The following is a 26,668-nucleotide window of genomic DNA, read 5'->3' as shown; positions in this document are numbered from 1 at the left end:
CCCTGCCCATCGCTAAGGTAAACCTAACCGAATTGTGATCACTATCACCAAAGTGCTCACCTACATCTAAATCTAACACCTGGCCGGGTTCATTTCCCAGTACCAAATCCAATGTGGCATCGCCCCTGGTTGGCCTGTCTACATACTGTGTCAGAAAACCCTCCTGCACACACTGGACAAAAACTGACCCATCTAAAGTACTCGAACTATAGTATTTCCAGTCGCTATTTGGAAAGTTAAAGTCCCCCATAACAACTACCCTGTTACACTCACCCCTGTCGCGAATCATCTTCGCTATCCTTTCCTCTACATCTCTGGAACTATTCGGAGGTCTATAAAAGACTCCCAACAGGGTAACCTCACCTCTCCTGTATCTAACCTCAGCCCATACTACCTCAGTAGACGAGTCCTCAAACGTCCTTTCTGTCGCTGTAATACTCTCCTTGATTAACAATGCCACACCCCCCCCCCCCTCTTTTACCATCTTCTCTGTTCCTACTGAAACATCTAAATCCCGGAATCTGCAACATCCATTCCTGCCCCTGCTCTACCCATGTCTCCGAAATGGCCACTACATCGAGATCCCAGGTACCAACCCATGCTGCAAGCTCACCCACCTTATTCCGGATGCTCCTGGCATTGAAATAGACACACTTTAAACCAGGTTCTTGCTTGCCAGTGCCCTCTTGCATCCTTGTAACCATATCCCTGACCTCACTACTCTCAACATCCTGTACACTGGCACTACAATTTAGGTTCCCATTCCCCTGCTGAATTAGTTTAAACCCCCCCGAAGAGCACTAGCAAACCTCCCCCCCAGGATATTAGTACCCCTCTGGTTCAGGTGAAGACCATCCTGTTTGTAGAGGTCCCACCTACCCCAGAAAGAGCCCCAATTATCCAGGAAACCAAAACCCTCCCTCCTGCATCATCCCTGCAGCCACGTGTTCAACTCCTCTCTCTCCCTATTCCTCGCTTCGCTATCACGTGGCACGGGCAACAACCCAGAGATAACAAATCTGTTTGATCTCGCTCTAAGCTTCCACCCTAGCTCCCTGAATTTCTGTCTTAAATCCCCATCTCTCTTCCTACCTATGTCGTTGGTGCCTATGTGGACCACGACTTGGGGCTGCTCCCCCTCCCCATTAAGGATCCCAAAAACACGATCCGAGACATCACGAACCCTGGCACCTGGGAGGCAACATACCAACCGTGAGTCTCTCTCGTTCCCACAGAACCTCCTATCTGTTCCCCTAACTATGGAGTCCCCAATGACTAATGTTCTGCTCCTCTTCCCCCTTCCCTTCTGAGCAACAGGGACAGACTCGGTGCCAGATATCTGTACCCCATTGCTTAGCCCTGGTAAGTCGTCCCCCGCAACAGTATCCAAAACGGTATACCTGTTGTTGAGGGAAACGGCCACAGGGGATCCCTGCACTGCCTGCTGGTTCCCTCTCCTTCCCCTTAACCCATCTACCTACTTCTTTTACCTGAGGTGTGACTACCTCCCCATAACTCCTCTCAATAGCCTCCTCCGCCTCCCGAATGATCCGAAGTTCATCCAGCTCCAGCTCCAGTTCCCTAACGCGGTTCTCGAGGAGCTGGAGTTGGGTGCACTTCCCACAGATGCAGTCAGCAGGGACACTCTTGGCGACCCTTACCTCCCACATTCTGCAGGAGGAACATACAACTGCCTTAACCTCCATTCCCACTATTCCAAATTCCCAACAAATCTACTGAAAAACCAAAAAAAAACAAAAAGTCAAAACTTGTTAGGTTAGCAATCCAACGGACAGAACTTCCTAAATAAAAAGCTTACCAGAGTCCTTTGTTTTTGGTTAGAGGAGGAGGGTGGGTGGGAGACACTACACGTGTAGTGTCTCGGGTACAGCCACCACACAAATATATACCTTTTTCCTTACCCAGCAGTCCCCTGGTCCTCCGAAAACAAAAGGGACTTCACTTTTAAACTTATGCTGAAATTGACTTCACAGCTGTAAGCCCGTTCACGCACCTCCGTTGCTATCCAAGCTGCAGTCACCGAAACTAAAAGAAAAAGATTCTAAACCACACAAATATATACCTTTTTCCTTACCCAGCAGTCCCCTGGTCCTCCGAAAACAAAAGGGAATTCACTTTTAAACTTACGCTGAAATTGACTTCACAGCTGTAAGCCCGTTCACGCACCTCCGTTGCTATCCAAGCTGCAGTCACCGAAACTAAAACATTGTTGCCAACCTTGCAAATCTGTGGGGTTGAAATGCTGCCCATTTCTTTAAACTAGGTTTCCATGTTTAATCTTGCCTGATTGGCTCAATGATGAGCAGGCATCAAATCACGATCAAAGTTGCAGCTTAAAACCTTTTTTTTTTAAGCAGAAAAGATCCTAGGGTTGACACAATTTTTTCTTGTCAACAAGAAATGGAACAAATAAAATGGATGCAACAAGCCCTGCCATCTTTACTGATGTCCTTCAGTTTTGAACAATACATACAACTTCATACATACATCAATTCCAATTGGGAATGGGCAGAGTATCTGAATTGATATTCTACTTACAGAGGCAATGGTCTATTACAATTATCATCAAAAATATTAAATATCTTTGCCTTGTTTATTTCTTACTAATTACTGCAGCTCAGAAAAAGTTTCCTAGAATTTTTTAAAGGGCTAGAGGTGTTTCTGATTGAGGATTTTCGAGCTTTGAGAATGTTGACTAAAAGTAATTTCAAAGAGGTAAAAATCATTTTTAACCAAATATTTTCATGTGTGCTTGCACAGTAAGCATTGGGTGATTTGTAGCACAGGATGACTAAATACTGATTAGGAGTGGGAGCCCAGGCATCCCCACTTATGCTTGGCTTAGGAATGATTTATTAACACCTCCATTGCTATCCCAGTTAACATCTATTGACTGTGTACAGGCCACTCAGTGTGTTCACCCACCCCACTTGTGCTTCATGGCTGATTTCTAATATTGTAAGTTGCGTCAATACTGCAGTAACTCGGATATTATGTGAAAAGTGGCTTCTTAATTAATCTTTTCCTTCAATATTACTGTTAGTACAGGATGTTATAATTGCTGTGCAGTCCCATCGCTTGATCAGTGGGGAATTGGAGCTAGCATTTCAGGTTTAATCATATTGTTTCCTTTCTGTGTGTTACTGAACTGTGACATGAGATTTTCATACTGAGATTGTTAACCACCACTGTGCTGGCAGAGCTGTACTTATTAATCAGGAGGATTTCATAACCGTATTCAATGTTAAATAATTTGTTTCCTACCACATGAGAATTAGAGGTGCTTATCTATTGTTGTCAACAATGGTTTGAATAATGACTTCTGTTTAACAAAAGATCTAGTTTAATGACTGCTAGATCTTTCTGTATTTGTTCCCAAGAGCTAATATTTATACACTTTGGGCTAAACAATTAGATTAAAAGCATTGCACCTCGTTATCTTGAGAACTTAGAAAAATGAAATGAAAATGTTTCTTTTCAGTCACACGCACAACTTGCGGGGTAGACTTGTAACATGAGAATTTGCATTTTTTTAAACCTGAGTTCTGGGTAAGGGTGGTTTTGTTGTTACTTTTGAACTGTTTCATCGCAAATCAGTTATTAACTCCATTTGTTGTTTTTCAGAAAATGCATTCCCTGCATATCATACTTGACAATGAGTTACCACAGCTGTGAGGAATGCAGGAACATAAGAATTGCTTGACAAAAAATAGACCAGGGCCTATTCGGTTTGTCTTACAATAATAATGGAATTGTTGACTAATCATAGCAATCAATCTGTCCAAGACCCAGAGATGAGGCGATAAAACCCCAGTGAATGAAAATTGTGTGAGCAATAGGTTTTAAGTCACCTCCCAAGCATGCTACACTTACCGCATCATGTCTCAAATTACTCATGTACTATATCCCAAAATGTTATTATCTGACAGAAATCTATCTAATTTGCATTTGACTGAATCAATACTATCTGCTTCCACCATCTCCCCAGGGAGTCTGTTCCCTACATTTACCACTTGCTCTTTGAAATGTTTCCACAAATTAGTTTTGAATTTACCCTGCCCCACCCCCGAAATATCTATCTGTTTACATAACAGAGTCCTAAATGGAACTAGGGGAGATTTGAATACAATGCCCCAAATGCGGTGCTAGATCCCCTGCTCTTCGGGTATACATCAGTAATTTGAAATTGCAGTATTAATGCAATTAAATTCACAGATGATGCCAAGCTAGAGGGACTATGGACTCTGAGGATCTAACCGAAGAATCAAAAGATACCTCAAAATCTTGATCTGATCTGTGATATGTGAAGTCCAACATCAATAAATGCAAGGATTTGAAGTAAGAATTGGAGGCACTTGTAATTCATGGATGGAATACAACTTACCAAAGGGGAAGTTGAGAGTGGCTAGGGTGTTCTTTAGTTCATCACTTTATGTCCAAACAGCGCAAGGTGGCAATACATAAAACAAATGTGTTGGTAAGTTTTATTGACGAACATATTGGCCAGGATTTTACCATAGGTGGATGGGAACCAGCCACCGACTAAAAAGTCGGTGGCGAACCCGCTTCTGCCTCGTCTGGGGATCCGACCCGTATTTTGCGAGTCGCCAGGCTTCATTTGGTATGAGGCAGGATTTCCACCTGCTTGCGGTAGTAAGTCCCGTCTAATAGAGCTGCCGGTCAATCAGTGAGCTGGCAGCTCTTAGTCCCAGCAGCGCCACCGGGAGTGGTGGCCACTGCTGGGACTGCAGCCCAGCGTGAAGGAAAGGGAGCCTGGAGCAAAGGTAAGTTTTGGTTGCCTTACCGGGAGTAATCGGTCGGTCCCCGGCAAGGCAAGGGTGGTCGGTTGGGAGGAAGTGGGGGGAGCGTGTTGGCGGTGGTTGGGATAGTGGGGGGGTGACCCTCCATTTGGCACAGGGTGCCCGATCATGAGGGCCCCCTCCCCCCGGGACGTTCGAGAGCCGCCTGCTTTTGCCAGGCAGCTTTCTTGGGTCTAGGACACCCACTTGCCACTCGTAAAATCCGCATGGAGGCAGGTGAAGGCCCTTAAGTGGTCATTAAGTGGCCACTTAGGGGCCTTGTTTAGCCTGGGATGGGCTGGCCATTTTTCGCCGCTGCCACCCTGCATAAAGTGGCGGCGGGAGCAGGTCGGGAAGGGCTCCCGGAGCCTCATGCTCCATTTTACGCCATTCCCCCCGCCCCCTGCCACCATCCCGCTCTTTGGGGTGGTGTAAAATTCAGCCCATTGAGTTCCCCACAAGTCATGATGAACTTCTGATGAAAGGTTACAGACCCGAAACGTTAGCGCTGTTTCTGTCTCCACAGATGCTGCCAGGCCTGCTGTGTATTTCCAGCACCTTTTGTTTTTGTTTCAGATTTCCAGCATCTGCAGTATTTTGCTTTTAATTAAAGAAAATGGATAGTTGCTACAATAAAAAAAGGTGCAATTGATATTGTGGGAGCATATGATCAGTAGGGTTGAAGGACTTACTACTTCTGCTCCTATCTTGTGATTAAGTTGCCTAATTAAATGCATGCACTATATAAGAAAATGTGGGCATGCAAAGATTTGTTATCCAAGATAATGCAATGTTGAGAAAGAGGGTGTAAATATGTCTGTTGAAAGCGTCTCTGAAAATTATATCCCAGTTTTCTATGATCAAACCAGAACAGTTTTACAAAAGCAAAACCAACACAGGCCTCAGACTGGTCCTGAATTCCAGCACGCTGTCCACCCCCGCTCCACCACCACCCCCCCCCCCCCCCCCCCCACCCCCCACCTCCCACCCCCCGGTGTTTTACATAACCTTTGTTGCTCAATATTGATCACAAAATGCTCAAGTTCTGTTACTAACCTGTGTTTACTTTTCCATGGAAAGAAATCCTCTTTTACAAATGAGCCATTTTAATTAAAGGGAATCAAAACGCAGGGGTATCCAGGCAGAAGCATGAGTGTGGAAGATCAGAGAGGAGATGGTGGAGGGAGTGAATGTTGAAGGTGGTGGATGGGGTGCCAATCAGGTGGGCTGCTTTGTCCTGAATGGTGTTGAGCTTCTTGAGTGTTGTTGGAGCTGCACTCATCCAGGCAAGTGGAGAGTTTTCCATCACACTCCTGACTTGTGCCTTGTAGATGGTGGACAGGCTTTGGGGAGTCAGGAGGTGACTTACTCGCCACAGGATTTCCTAGCCTCTGACCTGCTCTTGTAGCCACGGTATTTATATGGCTACTCCAGTTCAGTTTCTGGTCAATGGTAGCCCCTAGGATGTTGATAGTGGGGGATTCAGCAATGGTAATGCCATTGAATGGCAAGGGGAGATGGTTAGATTCTCTCTTGTTGGAGATACTCATTGCCTGGCACTTGTGTGGTGCGAATGTTGCTTGCTATTTATCAGTCTAAGCCTGGATATCATTGAAGGAACGTCATTAATGAAGCAGCTGAAGATGGTTGGGCCGCGGACACTGCCCTGAGGAACTCCTGCAGTGATGTCCTGGAACTCAGAAGATTGACCTCCAACAACCACAACCATCTTCCTTTGTGCTCGGTATGACTCCAACCAGTGGAGGATTTTCCCCCTGATTCCCATTGACTTCAGTTTTGCTAGGGCTCCTTGATTCCATACTCATTCAAATGCTGCCTTGATGTCAAGGGCAGTCACTCTCACCTCACCTCTGGAGTTCAGCTCTTTTGTCCATGTTTGAACCAAGGCTGTAATGAGGTCAGGAGCTGAGTGGCCCTGGCGGAACCCAAACTAAGCATCACTGAGTAGGTTATTGCCAAGCAAGTACTGCTTGATGGCACTGTTTATGATACCTTCCTGATGATTGAGAGTAGGCTGATGCGGCGGTAATTGGCCGGGTTGGACTTGTCCTGCTTTTTGTGTACAGGGCATACCTGGGCAATTTTCCACATTGCCAGGTAGATGCCAGTATTGTAGCTGTACTGGAACAGCTTGGCTAGGAGCGCAGCAAGTTCTAGAGCACGGGTCTTCAGTACTATTACTGGAATATTGTCAGGGCCCATAGCTTTTGCAGTATCCAGTGCCTTCAGTTGTTTCTTGATATCACGCGGACTGAATTGAATTGGCTGAAGTCTGGCATCTGCGATGCTGGGGACTTCAGGAGGAGGCAGAGATGGATCATCAACTCAGCACTTCTGGCTGAAGATTGTTATAAATGCTTCTGCCTTATCTTTCGCACTGATGTACTGGGCTCCCCATCATTGAGGATGGGGTTATTTGTGGAGCCACCTCCTCCAGTTGTTTAATTGTCCACTACCATTCACAGCTGGATGTGGCAGGACTGCAGAGCTTAGATCTGATCCGTTGGTTATGGGATCGCGTAGCTCTGTCTATCGCATGCTGCTTACGCAGTTTGGCAAGCAAGTAGTCCTGTGTTGTAGCTTCACCAGGTTGACACCTCATTTTGAGGTGTGCCTGGTGCTGCTCCTGTCATGCCCTCTGGGATTCTTCATTGAACCAGCTTTGGTCTCCTGGCTTGATGGTAATGGTAGAGTGGGGGACATGCCGGGCCATGAGGTCACAGATTGTGGTTGAGTACAATCCTGCGGCTGCTGATGGCCGACAGTACCCCATGGATGCCCAGTTTTGCATTGCTAGATCTGTTCAAAATCTATCCCATTTAGCACGTTGATAGTGCCACACAACACGATGGACGGTATTCTCAATGTGAAGGCGGGACTTCGTCTCCATAAGGAGTCTGTGGTGGTCACTCCTACCAATACTGTCATGGACAGATGCATCTGCGGCAGGCAGATTGGTAAGGATGAGGTCAGGTCTGTTTTTCCCTCTTGATGGTTCCCTCACCACCTGCCGCAGACCCAGTCTAGCAGTTATGTCCTTTAGGACTCGGCCAGCTTGGTCAGTAGTGGTGCTACTGAGCCGCTCTTGGTGATGAACATTGAAGTCCCCCACCCGGAGTACATTCTGCACCCTTGCCACCCTCAGTGCTTCCTCCAAGGCATGTTCAACATGGAGGAGTTCTGACTCATCAGCTGAGGGAGGGTGGTAGGTGGTAATCAGCAGGAGGTTTCCTTGCCCATGTTTGACCTGATGCCATGAGACTTCATGGGGTCCGGAGTCGATGTTGAGGACTCCCAGGGCAACTCCCTCCCTACTGTATACCATTGTGCCGTCACCTCTGCTGGGTCTGTCCTGCTGGTGGGACAGGACAGACCTGGTGATAGTGATGGCAATGTCTGGGACATTGTCTGTAAGGTATGATTCCGTGAGTATCACTGTGTCAGCCTGTACTTGACTAGTCTGTGGGACAGCTCTCCCGAATTTGGCACAAGCCCCCGGAAATTAGAAAGGAGGACGTCGCATTGTCAACAGGGCTGGCTGTGCCGTAGTCGTTTCCGGTGCCTAGGTTGATGCTGGGTGGTCCGTCCGGTTTCATTGTTTTTATTGACTTTGTAGCGGTTAGATACAACTGAGTGGCTTGCTAGGCCATTTCAGAGGGCATGTAAGAGTCAGCCACATTGCTGTGGGTCTGGAGTCACATGTAGGCCAGACCAGTTAAGGACAGAAGATTTCCTTCCCTAAAGGACATTAGTGAACCAAATGGGTTTTTAACAACAATCAACAATGGTTGCATGGCCATCATTAGACTAGCTTTTTAATTCCAGATTTTTTGTTATTTGAATTTAAATTCCACCTTCTGCTATGGTGAGATTCGAACCCATGTCCCGAGAGTAATACCCTGGGTCTCTATCTCTTCTAGTTTACTTTTTCACTGTTATCTTTTCTGTGTCTTTCAACAGATAGTTCTTTCCTTCATTTATATTATGTTTCAGAAAGTGTATTGGAAAATTGGAAATTACGTGGTCATTGACTTTTTGAGCTAGTTCTGTAAGTTTGATTTTAGATAAGCCAGTTGCTTTATGCTGAAATTTTATGGTTACCAACAAAAATTTCATTGGTTAGCCCAAATATCTGGTGGGCAAATGGGGGAACCTAAAATGTTCATTTTCTCAAGGTAAAAAATGTCAAGTGCTGGGGGAGGAGTGCTGTATGTACCATGTAATATGTTGCTGCAAAACCGTAACAAAAACCCTCAAGTGTGAAAACATTTTTTTTAATCAATTTCAGTTACCAACCCTGACCAATCAGCATACTCCTTGCGAGCATTTGGCTCCAGCAAATAAAATGTTGGTAATAAAGTTAATGACCACGTGTCCAGACTATTTGCATTAAGACGCCAAGTCAGCACCAGATGAGGAAGAAGCCAAAGAAATTTAGACTTTTGCCACAAAAATAGCTAAATTCAGCGCTGAAGACAATTAACAACTTTGAAGACGTGTGAACTATTATGATGGCTGTAAAAATTCTGTTGGATTTATGACTGCCGAACATTAGAAAGTAGAAGTAGCAAAATAAATGAGACTATAACACCTTTCATAAATGTGTAATAGTCTGTGAATAAACAAATTGTTAGTTTCATTACTTGATGCAGAAATATTTATTGCAGTCCTGAGAAGCCAGTTTGAACTCTATTTTGCCAAGGATGCAAAAATAGAGGATGGGGTTAGCTAAATTTATAGGTCCACAGTAAGAAGTGGTGTAATGTCTGCACTCTTAATTATATACTATCTACAAATTTAACACTTTTAAAATAGTTACTTCAATTTTCAACAATTGCCGGCCATATGGAGAGTAGTTTTGTTGCATCATGACATACTTGATGCTTCAAAAATTTCCATTTGAAGTGTTCCATCATTGGAATACATTTCATTTGCATAGAATATCATTATAATTATTTTGAGTAAAGTTGTATGCTTCAGCATGCTCTGTTGTGACTAGGCCATCTTCTCTTGATTTAGTAATGAATTAAACAGGGCTCACTTTGTAAGTCGGTATCCTTAGTTACATCAGGCTGTTGGCGTTCAAATTTTGCAGTCATCAGCTAAGACTTCAAATATATCTTTCAGTATATTCAGTGCTGATACTGGCTCCTTATGATAAGATTGTACCAGGAAAAAATACACAAGTGCTGGAACTACTATCTCCTTAACACCAAACGTTCATATAAACATCTGGCCCATACAATTGAAGATTGATTGAGTTCATTCTTACCCTGAAGATTATTGCTGCTTGTACCACATAAACACCCATTTTCCACAGCAACCAATTTGAAAGCATGTTTACAAACAAGATATTTTATGAATTTTGTGTATTGATTAACATAGAGGAAAATATCAGGGACTGACTCAAAAATATGCCTTCTTAGAATCAATTCCTGTATTCCCACTTTCTAAGTATTAAAGAAACATGTTTATTGCTATACCTTTAGGGAATTGTTAAATGTCATTATTGGCTTTACATATAATGTCACATTAATTGCAATAGCCACTCCAGGCGCTGCTTCACAAACCACTGACCACCTCCAGGCGCGTATCCATTGTCTCTCGAGATAAGGAGGCCCAAAAGAAAGAAAAAAAAAGAATTGCAATAGTGTAACATTATGCCCAATTACAGTGGATGATTGTTGACCAGATGATTCCAAGGCATATAGTCTGACTGTAATGATGCAAGGTGGATGGGTGTGGAAGACCCTATTAGCTTGTTTAATAGTTTCTTTCAGGAATCCTGGATAGTCTTTCTTGCATTTTGGATCTTACAAATCAAGTTATCCTACCTGTATGTAATAGCATAAAATCACCAAGATTTGGCAGTACTTTAGATTGTATTGGTGTAGTGTTCATAGTTTAACAGTTCAGTGGATCCCAAACATTTCTGAAATGAAACTTAGAGGCAAAAAGGCACAGCAAAAGACCCTTTTCCTCTTTCCACCCTCTGCTCATCAATTATTTTGAAAAGGACAAAGAAAAGCTGTTCCCATTAGCTGCTGCTACAAGGACTAAGGGACACAGATTTAGGTTTTGGGCAAGAGACGCAGGGCGAATGTAAGGAAGAACCTTTTACACAACGAGTGGTAATGACCTGCAACACTCTGCCTATGAGGGTGGTGGAAGCAGAGACGATGAATGATTTCAAAAGGAAACAGAGAAAAATAAAACCTACAGGGCTACAGGATAGAGCCGGGGATTGGAACTGATTGGATTGCTCTGCAGAGAGCCGGCATGGATTTGATGGGCCGAATGGCCTCCTGTGTCGCTATGACTCTATGATTCTACGGTTCTAAGAAATGTCATGTTTGCCTATTCATTTGATTGACCATTGGCACTGATTCCTTAAAATAGTGAATTATTGTTAATACTAATTCTGCTTATTTCAAATCACATTTAGAATAAAGATGATAAATGCAGCTCAAAAATTAATATTTGAGGTTCGATATTGGAGCATATCATTAGTCACTTTCTAATATTTCTTTTTTGACAGTTATGTTTCGACTCTATGACACAGATGGAAATGGTGTTCTGGACAGCTCAGTAAGTTTTATTTAATAGTTTCTAAAACTGTAATCTTTGAAGCTCATCTACCCTACAGAAATAAAGCAGGAAGATGCCTCTCTCTTTTCAAAGTAGATATTTTTCTTGAATTTAACAATTTCATGATTTCGATACAACTTTTCCTGCAGTAATTAAATATTGTAAACTTTAGTATTGTTTTAAAGGGGCAACAGAGATTACTGGAGGATGTGGCAGTTATGCCCAATCCTGTCTTCCCCCAAGTTAATATACACATTTTATAGCAGGGGTTGTTGGGCAGCAATTAGTAACAGCAACTCGGACTGTTTCCTTCTACCCCTCACCACTCTCACGCTTCCCTAGCTTGGGGTGCTGAGTATAGTTCCCAGCCTTCCAGGATTGTCCTGCAGTCTCCAAGAATTAAAGACTAATCTCCAGGACACTGCTGTGAGCAACCCAGGAAAAAACCATAGGTGCATTTCAAAAATTGCAATTTAAAAAAGTCTTTGAATTCTTTTGTTAATAAAAATATCAAGCATGGGGAAAAAGTGCTGTTTGCCTGATAGTGCGGAATTTTATGCAGGCAGCGGGGGTCCCAATGCCGAAAACCCCGCATCGCCTCTCTTCCAGAAAGCCTGCCAAATTTAGTGCCAATTAGGCACTTAAATGGACCCCATCATCGAAGCCTCGCCCTTGGAGAGCTGCTGACCATTTAGAGGCTGGCAGCTGTAGCGCCACCGCTAAGGCAGTGGCTGCTGCTGTAACTGCATCTAATGGAGTATGAGGAGTGTCGCTGGAGCCAGCCCTCCGGTAGGCCAGGGCAGGATGCGGGGGAGGGGGGTCAAAGCAAGGGCAGGGAGATGGCCCTCAGCAGGGCCCCCCTTGCTGATGCTGGGTCCCTCGTTGAGGCACTAAGTGCCTTTGAAAGAGGAACCCCCTCTCCCCGGAGCCGGGAAGCAGCCCACATGGTTTTTCCTATCATGCTTCCCATGCGACGACAGGGCCACCCTCTGCATGGGTAATTGCTTCTACGGCGGGCAGAGACCCTTAATTGGGGGTTAATTGCCCCACCCCGGACTAAATTTCAACAGAGGACGGATGGTGGTGGCAAACCCCCTCACCGTCACCATCCCATCCAATTTTATGCTCTCCCTGCCTCCAAACACGCTGTAGGGGAGAGCATAACATTCTTCCCACAGAGAAACATCATCCAATTGTGTAATGAAGAATCAATTCAATTTCCGATTGGCACAGGAAGGCTGGTACACCATGAGGACAGACATGTTGGGTGGCCAGTGGCAGGAGGTCAAGTGGTGAAACCTCCAGAAATATATCCAACCAAAGTTGACAAACCTGGTGCTGAGGACAATTTCACTTCCCAGACAGCTCTGATCAGTTAATCCAGCACACACCAGGGACTGAACCTATGGTTTTCCTGGTCTGCACGGTTCTACTCTTTAAACTTAGCAAAGAGAGAGAAAGTCGAGAAAAAGACGTGTAGGCCTCAAGTATTTTTAATGCTGCTCTTTTAAGTTTAGCCGGAACAAGAGAATGGAAGTCCACAGAAAGTGAGCTGATATTTTCACAATGTAGTAGTCTAATTATAATTGGAGTATTGTATTGGCTTTCCACACTGTCTTGAATGTGCTTCCATTATTAATATTTTTTGAAAAAACTGTGGAAAATACCTGAGGAAACGCTCTACTTTTTTTTTTGAAACAGTTTCACTAGAAGGACACTTGGGACTTTGTTTAAAAACAAACACTTATGTGTCACATGTCTTAAGCTAAGTAAACAGCCAGAGGCTTATGGACTATGAAACTATTTAGAGTTGTTTACAGAGAAGTCGCATGTCTAGGTTTATGGTGGGCAGGAGATTTTGGCTTTGATTTGGGCGTGGTCTATTTGAAGGCAGTTGGCGTGTATTCTGCAAAGAGAGAAGTCAACCAACTCATACTTTGTCACCTGTGCTGAAAATTTTTCTGAGAATCCAGTATGATAGCTGAATCCACTGATGCAGTAATTCTACCGAAAAGCCTGCAAGACGACTACTCGACAGCTCCTGAACAGAACTGCTCCAGAAAGATCCCAGTGACAGCAGCATGTGTCTAGTGACACCTGTCTGTGTACCCGGATGCCAGACCAAAGGTCACCTAGAACGTTTCATATCTTATCCTTTTTTTTCTCTTCCAGAATTAACAAGTATTTGGCTAAAGTATTTTTGTTTTTGTAAAGTTGATCTCTGCAGAGAAAGCTTCTTTATTTTTTCTTTCACCGGTTAATGCATGTTGTTGGGTTATTTAGAAGGGAATATATTTATTTATACTTTAATATTTCAACTTGTGTGTTAATAAGCTTTGCATTTTTATTGAATAAGTCTTGTTTTATAATAAATTAATTTTGTTTGTTAAAGAAACCTGGTTGGTGGATTTGTATTATGAAACGGATAGATAAAAGTATAAAATAGGCCACATCCATAACTGGTTAAAATATTTTTAAATATATGTTGCGACCAGTGGAGTAGTGGGACTAGAGGGAGACAGTGCACTCCTCCATCCTCGGTCGTAACATATAATTGGGGGATCTTGCGGGATTCGAAATCCCCAGACAAATACAAGTGCTGGGACTTGCTGAGGTTAAGGCTGATTAAGAGTTTATGGTGAATTTTGCTCTACATATTGAAAACTAAAATGGCTTTGTCAGTTGCAATGATATTTCTGGAGAGGGAGGATTTATCCCTGAGTGATTTGCAAATCTTAACCAAGGCTAGACTAATAGCAGTGGCAGAAAAGTTGGAATTAGAGTCAAAAGCAGGGGCTAAGAAAGCAGACATAATTCAGGTAATAGCACAGCATTTGAAATTGGAAGAATGAAAAGGCAATCCAGATAGTAATTCAGTTAAATTAGCAACAGGCAAAAGAAATGATAAAACTTGAACTCAACAGAGAAGCACTTCAGAGCAAGCAAAAGGAAAATGTAAGAGCATTTCTTAAGCTGGAACTAGAATTGCAAAAGGAAAGAGAAGAAAGACAGGAAAGAGAAAGGGAGCAAGAAAGGGTACTCTAATTAAAAAGGCTGGAACTAAAAAAGAAGGATGCTCTTGACCCCGATGAAAATTCTGATGAGCAAAGACCTGACTTCAACCCACGACCCAGTGGGGAGCTATTTAAATTTGTGCAAGCCGTCCAGAAGTTTGAGGAAAGGGAGGTAGGGGCATTTTTCAGTTCTTTTGAAAAGCTAGCTAAACAGATGAGGTGGCCAAAGGAAAACTGGACACAGCTCATGCAAAGCATGTTAATAGTCAGAGCTCATGAAGTTTGTGCCATGCTTTCTGAGGAGGCTTCTGCAGATTATGAGATGGCAAAAAAGGCCATTCTCGCAATGAGTTAGTCCCTGAAGCTTATAAGCAGAAATTTCGGAACCTTCGGAAACAGCCTGGGCAGACTTGTACCGAATTTGAGAGGGTAAAGCAAATTAACTTTGACTGCTGAATGCGGGCAGTAAAGGTAGAGGCCACATATGAGACCTTTAGGGAAATAGTTCTCCTGGAGGAATTTAAAAATTCACTCCCCCCATTAGTAAGAACCCATGTAAAGAACCAGAAAGTGTCAACAACCAGTTGAAAGTGTCAATATCCCCATGACTGGGATAAAGGGCTGGAATTTATTTTGTTTGCCACCCGAGATTCACCTAATGAGACTACTGGCTTTAGTCCTTTTGAATTAGTTTATGGACATAAAATAATAGGTCCTCTAAAACTATTCAAGGAAAAGTTTTTAGAACAGAGAGTGGAATCTTCCATGTTAGATTATATCTGTGTGTCAGGAGCGGCTCACAAGAGCCTGCACACTGTCTCAGGGAGACCTTAAAGCTTCACAAACAACCATGAAGGAATGGGCAGACAAGCATGCCAAGTCCTGAAAATTTCAACCAGGGTACCTTTACAGGGTGAATTGCTGAAAACACAGTTCAGTGGACCATATAGAGTAGTCAAAAGGATTGGTAAAGTAAATTATTGATTGATACCCCAAATTGCTGGATAGTTGCTTCACTGATGGATTTGCTACAAAAGAAAGCCAAGGTAGTATGGTCAGGGGAACTCCGAGCATCTTTTGTGAGGCTGAAAGCAATTTTGATCAATGAACCCGTGTTGGCTGCCTCAAATTTCACTAAGCCCTTCAAGGTAGCAATTGATGCTAGTGACTTGGGGCAAGGTGCAGTCCTGTTACAAGATGAATCGGGCATAGAAAGGCCAGTAGGATACTTTTCCAAAAAGCTAAATCGCCACCAAAAAAGATATTCTACAGTGGAAAAAGAAACCCTGGGCATACTATTAGCTGTTAATCATTTTGAAGTATATGTCCGCCACAGCTACAGGGGGACTATGGTATATACTGATCATAACCCCCTAGCCTAAGTGGAAAAATTCAAAAACCAGAATGCCAGACTATTTTGATTGAGTTTACTTATTGCAGATCTATAACTTAAAGATTATTTGCATTGTGGGGAAAAAAATGTAATTGCTGATACTTTGTCTCGAATTTAACTTTGTTTTGAGCAATCTGAGTAAAAAGATGGTACAGGACAGAACTGTATTAGTTACAGGTGAAGAGCGAATGAAGAGTCTATAAATGTGTTTTAATTTTTTTTCATCTTCTGTTTTTTTTAAACCACACTTTAGAATGAAATGCATTTAAAAATGCTGTTTAATTCTTCCAAGGGTGGAGATATCATGAGCGTGCTTCCATTATTGATTTTTCTTTCAGACTTGTGTTTTTAAAAAAAACTGTGGAAAATGGCTGAGGAGATGCTGGACTTTGTTTTTTTTTTAAAGGGTCACTGGAAGGACACTTGGGCCTTTGTTTAAAAACAAAAACTTACTGGAAGTTGCATGTCTTAAGCTAAGTAAACAGCCAGAGCCTCATGGACAATGGAACTATTTGGGGTTGGATTACAAAGAAGTCACATGTTTAGGTTTATGCTGGTCAGAAGTTTTTGACTTTATGGTTTGGCTGTGGACTGTTTGAAGGCAGTTGATGTGCATCCTATGAAGAGAGAAGCCACCCAAATCAGCCTTTGCCATCTGTGCTGAAGATTCTTCTGAGAATCCAGTGTGATAGCTGAATCCACTGATGCAGTAATTCTCCCAAAAAGCCCACAAGACTACTACTCGGTGGCTCATGAATAGAACTGCTCCAGAAAGATTTCAGTGACAACTGCAAATGCCTAGTGACACCCGTCTACGTGTACCCGGATGCCAGACCAAAAGTCATCTGGAACATTTCATATCTTATCCTTTTTCTCTTCAAGAATTAACAAGTATTTGGCGAAAGTATTTTTGGTCTTGTAAAGTTGATCTCTGCAGAGAAAGCCTCTTTATTTTTTCTTTAACCTGTGTGTGTATGTGCGTGCACGTCTGTTTGCTGTGTTATTTAGAAGGGAATATATTTATACTTTCATATTTCAACTTGTGTGTTAATAAGCTTTGCATTTTTATTGAATAAGTTTTATAATAAATTAATTTTGTTTATTAAACTGGGTTAGTGGATTTGTATTCTGAAACCAATAGATAAAAGTATATAATAGGCCACATTCATAACTGGTTAAAATATTTTTAAATATATGTTGTGATCAGTGGCGTAGTCAGACTAGAGGGAGATAGGGTACTCTTCCAACCTTGGTCGTAACAACACTATATGCCAAAATAATGTACTTTTATTGGAAAGGCTAAAGATTCCAAGTTTAATGGGGAAATACCTGTAAAAGGTGCAATTTTGTTTTATTCCCTGCTTGAGCTTTGTCTTTACTCTGTTTTGGGGGGGGGGGGAAATTGTTTGATTTGCAGCCATAGAGTGATTTGAATTGTTATCAATTGATATAATCCATAATGATTCATGTTCTTAAAATATATAGTGTCTTTGCAAACAAAAATAAATTGTCGGTTAGTTAACTTTTATTTTTACTTCAACTGCAGGAATTAGATCGTATTATTAACCAAATGGTCCATGTAGCAGAATACCTGGAATGGGATGCTATTGAACTCAGGCCAGTAAGTGTTGCTTCGAATCTTAGTTGTTTTATTAAGCAAGTGATGTATTGACTGCAGCTCGTGATATTCTGATGGCATGAATATACACCACTGTCAAACATTTAAAGGCCATTTTACATCCTACTAAATAAAGCCTTTGTGTGTCCTTTGCAAATTTCAGATTATGTTTCTTATACAAATAGAAGTTGCAACCTATTATTTTTGTTGGATTTATGTTTTTACTAAGCCAGCATTAGGATGTCTACAAATCATTAGGACAGAATTAGTTTATAATATTTAATATACACCATGCTGCCGCATGTCTCCTGTTTATTTAACAGTATTTTGTTCGCAAAACATTTCTCGAGAGTATATTTGTCTCCGGTCGTTCATTGTTTTTGGGCCACATTGCACAATACATTTATAATTTCACCAAACGTCCCTACGTGCACACCATTAAAGCTTTCTAAAATCAATTGGGAGAAAAAAAAGCAATTTCAAAATATCATGCACCTTAAATTATGTAATGCAAACATTAAAGTACAGTATGAAGAAATCACACTGCTGGGAGTGTACCATAGACTCCCAAACAGTCAGAGGGAGATAGAAGAGCAGATATGTAGGCAAATCTCTGAGAAGTGCAAGAACAATGGGGGAGTAATAGGGGATTTTAACTACCCCAATATTAACTGGGATAGTTTTAGTGTGAAAGGAATTGAAGGAGCAGAATTCGTGAGGTGCATTCAGGAGAACTCTTTTGGGCAGTATGTAACAAATCCAACAAGAGTGGCTGCAGTTTTAGTCTTAGTTTTAGGAAATGAAGATGCGCAGGTGGGAGAGCATTTTTGCAGTGATCATAATTCAGTCAGTTTTGACATAATTATGGAAAAAGACAGAGATAAAACAGGAGTTAGAGTTCTCAATTCGGCCAAGGCCAACCTAACTAAGCTGAGGATTGATTGAGCAAAAGTGGACTGGAAACAGTTGCTTGAAGGTAAATCAGTGTCAGAACAGTGGGATGCATTCAAAGGGGAGAGGCAGAGACGAGAGGCCGGGGGAAGAGGAGGAAGAGGAGAGGGGGAGACGGGAAAGAGGCAGCGATGGGGGAGAGAGTGACACTGAGAGACAGAGAGCGAGGGAGGAGAGGGAGAGGCGGGGGGAGAGGGACAGACAGAGAGAGGGGGTAGAAGGGCAGATGGGGGGAGAGAGAGGGTCAGACAGAGGGGGGTAGAAGGGCAGACAGAGAGAGGGGGGGAGGGATGCAGAGAGGGGAAGAGAAAGGGATCCGTATCACTTCTGACAGTTGGGCATCTATCCAGAATATACTGCATTGCTACATCAAGTGTGGGCAGGGATTGAGTACTTATGCAAGCAAAAACACTGCCAGGTATGTCACTAAATCAATGTTCAACATAGTGACGAGAAAGTAAGTCAATAAATTAGTCTTCTCATTTAAAGTTTCTTCACAAAAATGCACATTTGTTGTTGCTTTGATAAATCATTGGATAAATTTTTAATGCCTTTATCTTTCCAAAATATTCTCACCGACTCCGTATGTAGAACAAAACTTTTTATGTGCCCCCCGACATTTTTGGACATCCCTGCTGTATAGAACTCAGTCTACCACGTGAAGACTCCATCACATTTCCCTACCCACTTGGGGTAAAAGAATGCCTTACCGTAGTAAAGTCGTCTTTCAATCTGTGCAAAAAAAATTCTTTATCGTAAACAATTTTAACAAATAGCTTATTTTTATTGTACAGGTAATATTTTCACATTTCAGAGCTTTCCTTCACTCTTACCCCTCTCTCCAACTCTAAACAGAGTATTTTCTGCGTAAATGGCTGTAATATTAAGCTCCAGCAAAACAATCTGAGGTTCTTCGTTCTGAACCTTTCCAGAAGCACAAGTGGGTTGTGATCTGTATTCACCAATATTTCTCCCTAACTATCGGTTACATATACCTCAAACTGTTGTAAGCCAGTACAAGATTTAAAACTTTCTTCTCGATTGAGTGCTTTTTTTAATGTTTATTGAGCTTCCTAGAGAAGTAGCTAACAGGCCATTCCATACCAGCAGCATCATCATGGAGCATCACTACTCCTACACCTATGTCAATTAGCCACTTTGGTTTATTAAAATCTGGGGTGCAAGAACTGGCTCTATTATGAAAATGACCTTTTAACTTCTCAAATGCTGTTTGGCATTACTCTGACCATTCGAACTTCACATTCCTCTTTAACAGATTAGTCGGTGGGGTGACTACTGTACTGAAATTAGGAACCAATATCCTGCCGAACCCACACATTCCCAGAAATCGTAACACTTCTTTGTCTTAGGTTCAGGAAAATCTATTATCCCCTGAACCTTGATCTCTTGTGGTAATGCTTGACCTTGACCCATGATATGTCCTAATAAGTAACTTATTGAAAACCAGTTTCTGACCTAACATGTACCTTGGTTCTGTGCTTTTAGACATTATTCCCGCAGGCACTCTTCTACATCCTTCGAAATTTCAGTCATCATTCTCCTTAAAAAGCTAACCTCCTACTGCCTCAGTCCCCTCCAACTTGCACCCCATCTCTAAATTTCCCTGGGGCCTATAAGGTACTGAAGTGTATCCTCTCCACCCAACTTTGCACTCACCTCACCCAGAGCTCCCTGTTTAGATCCCTTTGTTCTGGCTTCTGCCCTGCCCACAGCCTAGGAGTACCCTGGTCATAATCACCAATTATATTGTCTGCAACTGCTCCCATTACATGTTATTCCTCGATATCTAAAGTTTTTTGGGTGATTCAATAAAGTCAACTAGTCTATCCTCTCCTAAATGATATTGCTTGGTTCCACTCATACCTATGCTTTAATAGCCAGGTCATCTCATGCAATAGCTTGCCCTCCCATTTCAGCAGTAACCAAGGCTCCATCCTTGACAGCTTCTAGTTCCTCACCTACATGCTTTCTCTCAGTAACTTTAATCATAGCAAAGTATTAGCAGCCACTTGTTGCTGATGAGGGTAATGTGGTTGATATAGTCTATATGAAATGCCAAAAGGCATTTGATGAAGTGCCAAATAAGAGGCTTGTCAGCAAAGTTGTAGCCCATGGAATAAAAGGGGCAATGGATGCAAAGTTGGCTGGATGATAGGAAACAGAGTAGTGGTAAACAGTTGTTTTTTGGACTGGAGAAGGGAATACAGTGATGCTCGCCAGGGGTTAGTACCAGGACCATTGCTTTTTAAAAAATAAATTAATGACTTAGACAGGGCACAATTTCAAAATTTGCAGATGACACAAAACTTGCAAGTATTGTGAACTGTGAGGAGGGTAGTGATTGACTTCAAAAGGACAAAGACAGGCTGGTGGAATGGGCGGATGCGTGGTAAGTGAAATTTAATGCAGAGAAATGTGAAGTGATATATTTTGGTAGGAAGAACGAGGAAAGAGAATATACGCTAAAGAGTACAATTCTAAAGGGGGTACAGGAACAGAGAGACCTGGGGACACATTGTTGAAGGTGGCAGGGCAGGTTGAGAAAGTGGTTAAAAAGGCATATGGATCCTGTGCTTTATAAATCGAGACATAGAGTACAAAAAGCAAGGAAGTTATGATGAACCTTTATAAGACACTGGTTCGGCCTCAACTGGAGTGTTGAGACCGATTCTGGGCATCTCGCTGTAGAAAGAATGTGAAGGCTTTAGAGAGGGTGCAGAAAATATTTGAGAATGGTTCCAGGGATGAGGGACTCCAGTTAAAAGAATGGATTGGAGAAGCTGGGGTTGTTCTCCTTAGAGAAGACTGAGAGGAGATTTGATAGAGGTGCTCAACATCATGAGGTGTCTGGACAGAGTAGATATCGGGAAACTGTTCCCTTTAGTGGAGGGGTCAAGAACCAGAGGACACCGGTTTAAGGTGATTGGTTAAAGAAACCAAAGGCGACAGGAGCAGCGAGTGGTTATGATCTGGAATGCACTGCCTGAGAGGCTGGTGGAAGCAGATTCAATCGTGGCTATCAATAGAGGATTGGAAAGCACCTAAAGATCAAAAAAAAATTATAGGGTTCCCAGGAGAAGAGCAAGGGAGTGGGACTAGCTAATTTGCTCTTGCAGAGAGACCCGCGCTGCCTCAACAGGCCTAATGTCATTCTCCTGTGCTATAACAATTCCAGGATTCTATAATTCTAAAATTGCCAAGACCACAAACTTGTAGAGTTCCTGCCAAAATGTGCTACCATATCCTCCCTGCAACTCACTCAGGTTGAACTTGATGGTGTGCACCTTCAGTATCCTACCTGAAAACTTGAAACTCCATCTCCTATCCATTTATTTTCACCACCATAATTTTGCCTGAAGCTTCCCTGATCCATATCTTCTTCATCTCTGGGTTCCATCCTGTAATGTTCTTCCAGACTCCTTTCTACATAAACTTTAACTTATTCCAAATTCCACAGTCCCATCATCTACCATACCAAATCTAGCTCGCTATCACTTCTGTTATCACTGACTACCATTGTTTCCCTGTCATCCAATCATGATCCTCATTTACAAAATCCCTTCACAACCTTGCCCCTCCCTGCGTTTTCAATTTCTGCACTTCTATGTGCCAGCTCAAGCCTTCTGTTCTTATAGCTCCAACTTCCTGTGAAATCCCTCTCATTCCCTTCAATCTTTGATGGCAATGTCTTCAGCTATCTTGCCCTACTTTCTGGAACTCCTCCACCTCACTACCTCTTTCCCCCTTCCCCAAAAGCCTTCTCCAGATTTATTCCTTTGATCATTCTTTTGGTCATCTTCCCTAGCTCTACAATTTGTGCTCAGCATCCAATTTCTCACCTTTGATAAATATCTTGAGATGGTTATAGAAAAAGGTGCTTTATTCAATCTCGTAACTTTTGAAAACAACAGTAGCTACATAGATACTAATGTATTTATATTAAAAACATACAAAATACTTGTTTAAGGAAAATGCCTTCATGTTCGTAGATTATATGTGTTCATATGTTACACTGCAGATACTTATGGAGATGATGGAGGAAATAGACTATAATCATGATGGTACAGTTACACTGGAAGAGTGGATAAGAGGAGGAATAACTACTATTCCTTTACTGGTCCTCCTTGGCATGGAAACAGTAAGTACAAGGCTGTAAACACTCATCAGTGAAAATTACAGAGCTTTTCAGAAGTAGAATTTTAAACCACTTGAGTCACGCTTTTAACAGCCATCACTGATTTCTTCATAACCTGTGGTACTGAATAATGACATTATCTGACTGCTGAAGCTTACGTTATATTACAAATAATTTTAATGTATTAATAAAAATATTAATGGGTCAATGATGTTGCTTATCTATTTACATAATTATGGAAATTGCATTGAAGAAATGACATGAATATGGGGGATGATTTCCCAAATAGTGACCATTACCGCTCTTTAGATTGCTGCTTAGTGGTAAGTGCTCTGCAGCCCTGGTGATAATGCTGCAAATTCGGAGATACAGAATCTGAATTTATTGCCAGCAGTTAAGCCATAGTTCAAACTATTGTAATCTATTGCCTTAATGGATGAATGTTCATGATCATATTGGTGATACTAAAGATTATAAAGAAAGTGAAGAACAAACTCAGGAGGCAACCATATTTTGTGGAAGAATTGTTTATTCAGTGCTCCTGTGCTGTAAGTGGTCCCTAATCAGACATACCACCCGGTGAAAGATCCTTCCAGTGCAGGCTCCTTCCAAAGTGATCAACCAGGGTTCAATCTCTGAATCAATCAAAAGGACAACATTTTTTTTAAAGGCATACAAAAAGTATGCCATATCATTTTTTGGGGGTTTTAGTAAGGCACATGTCATTCCACTGGTAGATAGAATTAGTATCTTAGTTTGAATATGGGAATTGTAACAGTTTTATATATTCCTTGATATCTACTACCGCAGATTTTAAGGAAGACTGCATTCCTCTGCACTCTGGTTTTAAACTTGCATATCTTTAAAATTTCCATCTCTAGTGCCGTTTTCTCCCGCCAATATAAATTTCAAACCCTGTTTAAATGTGGATTACAGGAAGTTTCAGTTAAGCAGTGCACTCTTAGCCTGTGACTCATTTGTGCCAAGTACAATACAGAAATGATTTCTCCATGTAAATACTTTACTCCCATTTTTGCCCAATATATACATTCAAAATAATGCATAATGTTGTATGACACAAGGGGATTTGTTGCAGAATTGGAATGTACAATATTTGTTCAAACTTATTGGATCTGTGCATTATGTCTTAACATATATCAGTATGATCTGTGCATTCATTTTAACTGATATTCAAAAATGACTTGAATAGTATGACTTTTAGCATCAGGAGTTGATCTGACTGCAACTTATGAGTCCAGTAGTGAGGCAGATTGGCAGGATGATGCATGTAACACTGTTCAGAATTGACACATTATTAATGTTAATCGGGTCCATCATCCCCCTTCAGACAATTAGTTCATATAGTGTTAAAGTAGTAGTATCACCATGTTAGAACTTGCAAACTGATATTGCAACCAAAATGTGACTTAGCACCTTCACCATCATTTATCACAGCAATATGTTGGTACACACCTGCATTTGGGGTTTGTCTTACTTTCGAAGTTGGAATCCTTTTCTGACAAATACTGTAGCATCCTGTTTAGAAAGGTCAGCAATAACTCCGTGGTAGCACTCATTGAGTCTGAAGGTTCTGGGTTCAAGTCCCACTCCAGAGACCTGAGCACAAAAATCTAAGCTAACACTACAGTGCAGAACTGAGGGCGTGCTGCACTGTCAGAGGTGCTGCCATTTCAGATGAGACATTAAACCGAGGACCCATCTGCCTTCTCAGGTTGGTGTTACAGGCCACAATACTCTGTCAAAGAAGAGCAGGGGAATTCTCCCCATTATCCTGGCCAATATTTATCTCTCAATCAACATCAGTAAAACAGATTGTCTGGTCAATATCATGTTGCTGTTTGTGTGTCCTTTTGTGCAAATTGGCTATTGCATTTCCTACATTAAAATAATGACTATACTTCAAAAGTACTTCATTGGCTGTAAACGCTCTGGAACATACTGATGTCTTGAAAGGTTGTGTAGAAAAGCAAGTTTTTTTTTCTTAGTATGTTGCAATAAATGAGGATTTATTCACAGGTTCTGAGTTCTTGTTAAGATGCCATTTACTGGCATATACCTACATGGTTGAATGGCCTCCTTCTGTGCTGTGAACTTAATTTGCTAATGAGAGGGAGAACATCTGTGATTCGGGTTACTGTATGTTTTGTTTATGCTATCAAGTATGCCCCAAATTGTTCTAGACCATGACCTCTAGCATAATTATTTTGCACAGCAATCTCAATTTTCTGTTAAATAACATGATTGTAATAAAATGTTTTCTTCAATTTGTACATACATTTCTATCAGAAATAAATAAAATGCATGCTGTGCATTTAACAGATATATATATAAAAGAACTTCAATACTTAAAAGAACTAAAAATCATGTTATACCCTTGTTCAGAAAAGGGGAGAAGGATCAACCTGGTAATTACAGGCCAGTCAGTTTAACGTTGATGGTGGAGAAGCTTTTGGAAATGAGAATCTGGGAGAAAATTAAACAGCCACTTGGATAGGTGTGGACTAGGAAAGGAGAACCAGCATGCATTTGTTAAGGGGAAATCACGTTTGACTGAGTTGATTGAGATTTTTGGTGAGGTAACAGAGAAGGTGCATTAGGGCAGTGCAGTTGATATTGTTTATGTGGACGTCAAAAGGTGTTTAATAAAGTACCTCATAATAGGCTTGTGAGCAAAATTGAAGCCCATGGGATAAGAAGGGCAGTAGCAGCATGGATAAAATATTGGCTCAGATATAGAAAACAGTGAGTTGTGATGAAGGGCTGTTTTTTTTTAAAGAAAGAGGTATTCAGTGGTATAAAAACAGGCAATGCTGGAAATACACAGCAGGTCTGGCAGCATCTGTGAAGAGAGAAACCGAGTTAACGTTTCAGGTCAATGACCCTTCATTAGAACTGGGAAACATTAGAAATGTAATAGGTTTTACGTAGGTCAAATGGAGGAGGGTGTATAAAGAACAAAAAAGGTCTGTGATGGGAAGGAAGACAGAAGACATTAAATGACAAAAGAGTTGGTGGGGCAGAGCCAAAGCTGTTGCCCAAGGTTCGGGGGACTTAACCCACTGCTGTTTTTGATGTACATAAATGACCTGGACTTGGGTTACAGATCACAATTTTGAAATTTTCAGATGATAGGAAGTCTAGTAAACAGTGGAAAAAGATAATAGCTTTAATGAGGATATAGGCTGATGGAATGGGCGGACACATGGCAGATGAAATTTAATAGGAAGAGGTGTGAAGTGATGGATTTTAGTTGGGAAAATGAGAGACAATGCAACCTAAATGGTACAATTTCAAAGGGGGTGCAAGAATATGGAGACCTGGGGGTGTTTGTGCACAAATCTTTGAAGATGGCATGACAGGTTAGCAAAGCAGTCAATAAAGCATATGGGATCCTGGACTTATTGAATAGAGGCATAGAGTACAAAAGCCAAGAAACTATGCTAAACCTATGTCGAATGATAGAATCATTACAGCAACGCACAGAATGATGCTGTTCATCTATTGAGTCCATGCCAGCTCTCTGTAGAGCAATCCAGTCAGTCCCATTCCCCCACTCTAATCCTGAAGCCCTGCAAGTTTATTTTCCTCAAGTGCCGATACATTGATCCTCTCTGCTTCCACCATCCTCATCGGCAGCAGTTCCAGGTCATTCCCACTCGCTGCATGAAAATGTTCTTCCTCAGATCCCCCTATAACTCTTGCCCAAAGCCTTAAATCTGTGTCCCACAGACTTTGTACCATCAGCTAATGGGAGCAGCTTTTCTTTATCTACCTTACCTAAACCTGTCATAATCATGTACACCTCTATCAGATCTCCCCTCGACCTCCTTTGCTCCAAGGAGAACAACCGCAGCTTCTCCAATCTAATGTGGTGGTTAAATTCATTCATCCCTAGAACTATTCTGCTAAATCTCCTCTGCACCCTCTCGAGGACCCTCACCGTCTTCCTAAAGTCTAGTGACCAGAACTGGATGCAATACTCCAGTTGTGGCTAAACTGGAGTTTCTTGAAGGTTCAGCATAACTTTCCTGCTTTTGTACTCAGTGATTTTATTTATGAAGCCCAAGATCCCATTTGCTAACTACT

General features: G+C 41.8%; 1 protein-coding gene across 9 annotated transcripts in view; it reads left to right on the top strand.

Annotated features, from left to right (window-relative positions):
• The window catches only part of LOC137372189 (diacylglycerol kinase beta-like), a 636,709-nt gene that overhangs the window by 258,655 nt on the left and 351,386 nt on the right, over positions 1–26,668 (top strand). For all 9 annotated transcript variants that reach the window (XM_068035767.1, XM_068035770.1, XM_068035771.1 and 6 more), the window contains 3 exons: positions 11,380–11,429; positions 17,383–17,457; positions 22,445–22,564. In XM_068035767.1, the coding sequence (XP_067891868.1) occupies positions 11,380–11,429; positions 17,383–17,457; positions 22,445–22,564 (245 nt within the window). The remainder of the gene's footprint in view (positions 1–11,379; positions 11,430–17,382; positions 17,458–22,444; positions 22,565–26,668) is intronic.

The sequence above is a fragment of the Heterodontus francisci genome, chromosome 7 (genome assembly GCF_036365525.1).
Source record: "Heterodontus francisci isolate sHetFra1 chromosome 7, sHetFra1.hap1, whole genome shotgun sequence".
In the NCBI taxonomy this organism is placed as follows: Eukaryota; Metazoa; Chordata; class Chondrichthyes; order Heterodontiformes; family Heterodontidae; genus Heterodontus; species Heterodontus francisci.
Note: the sequence above shows the minus strand (reverse complement) of the source record. Positions and strands in the feature narration are given on the sequence as shown.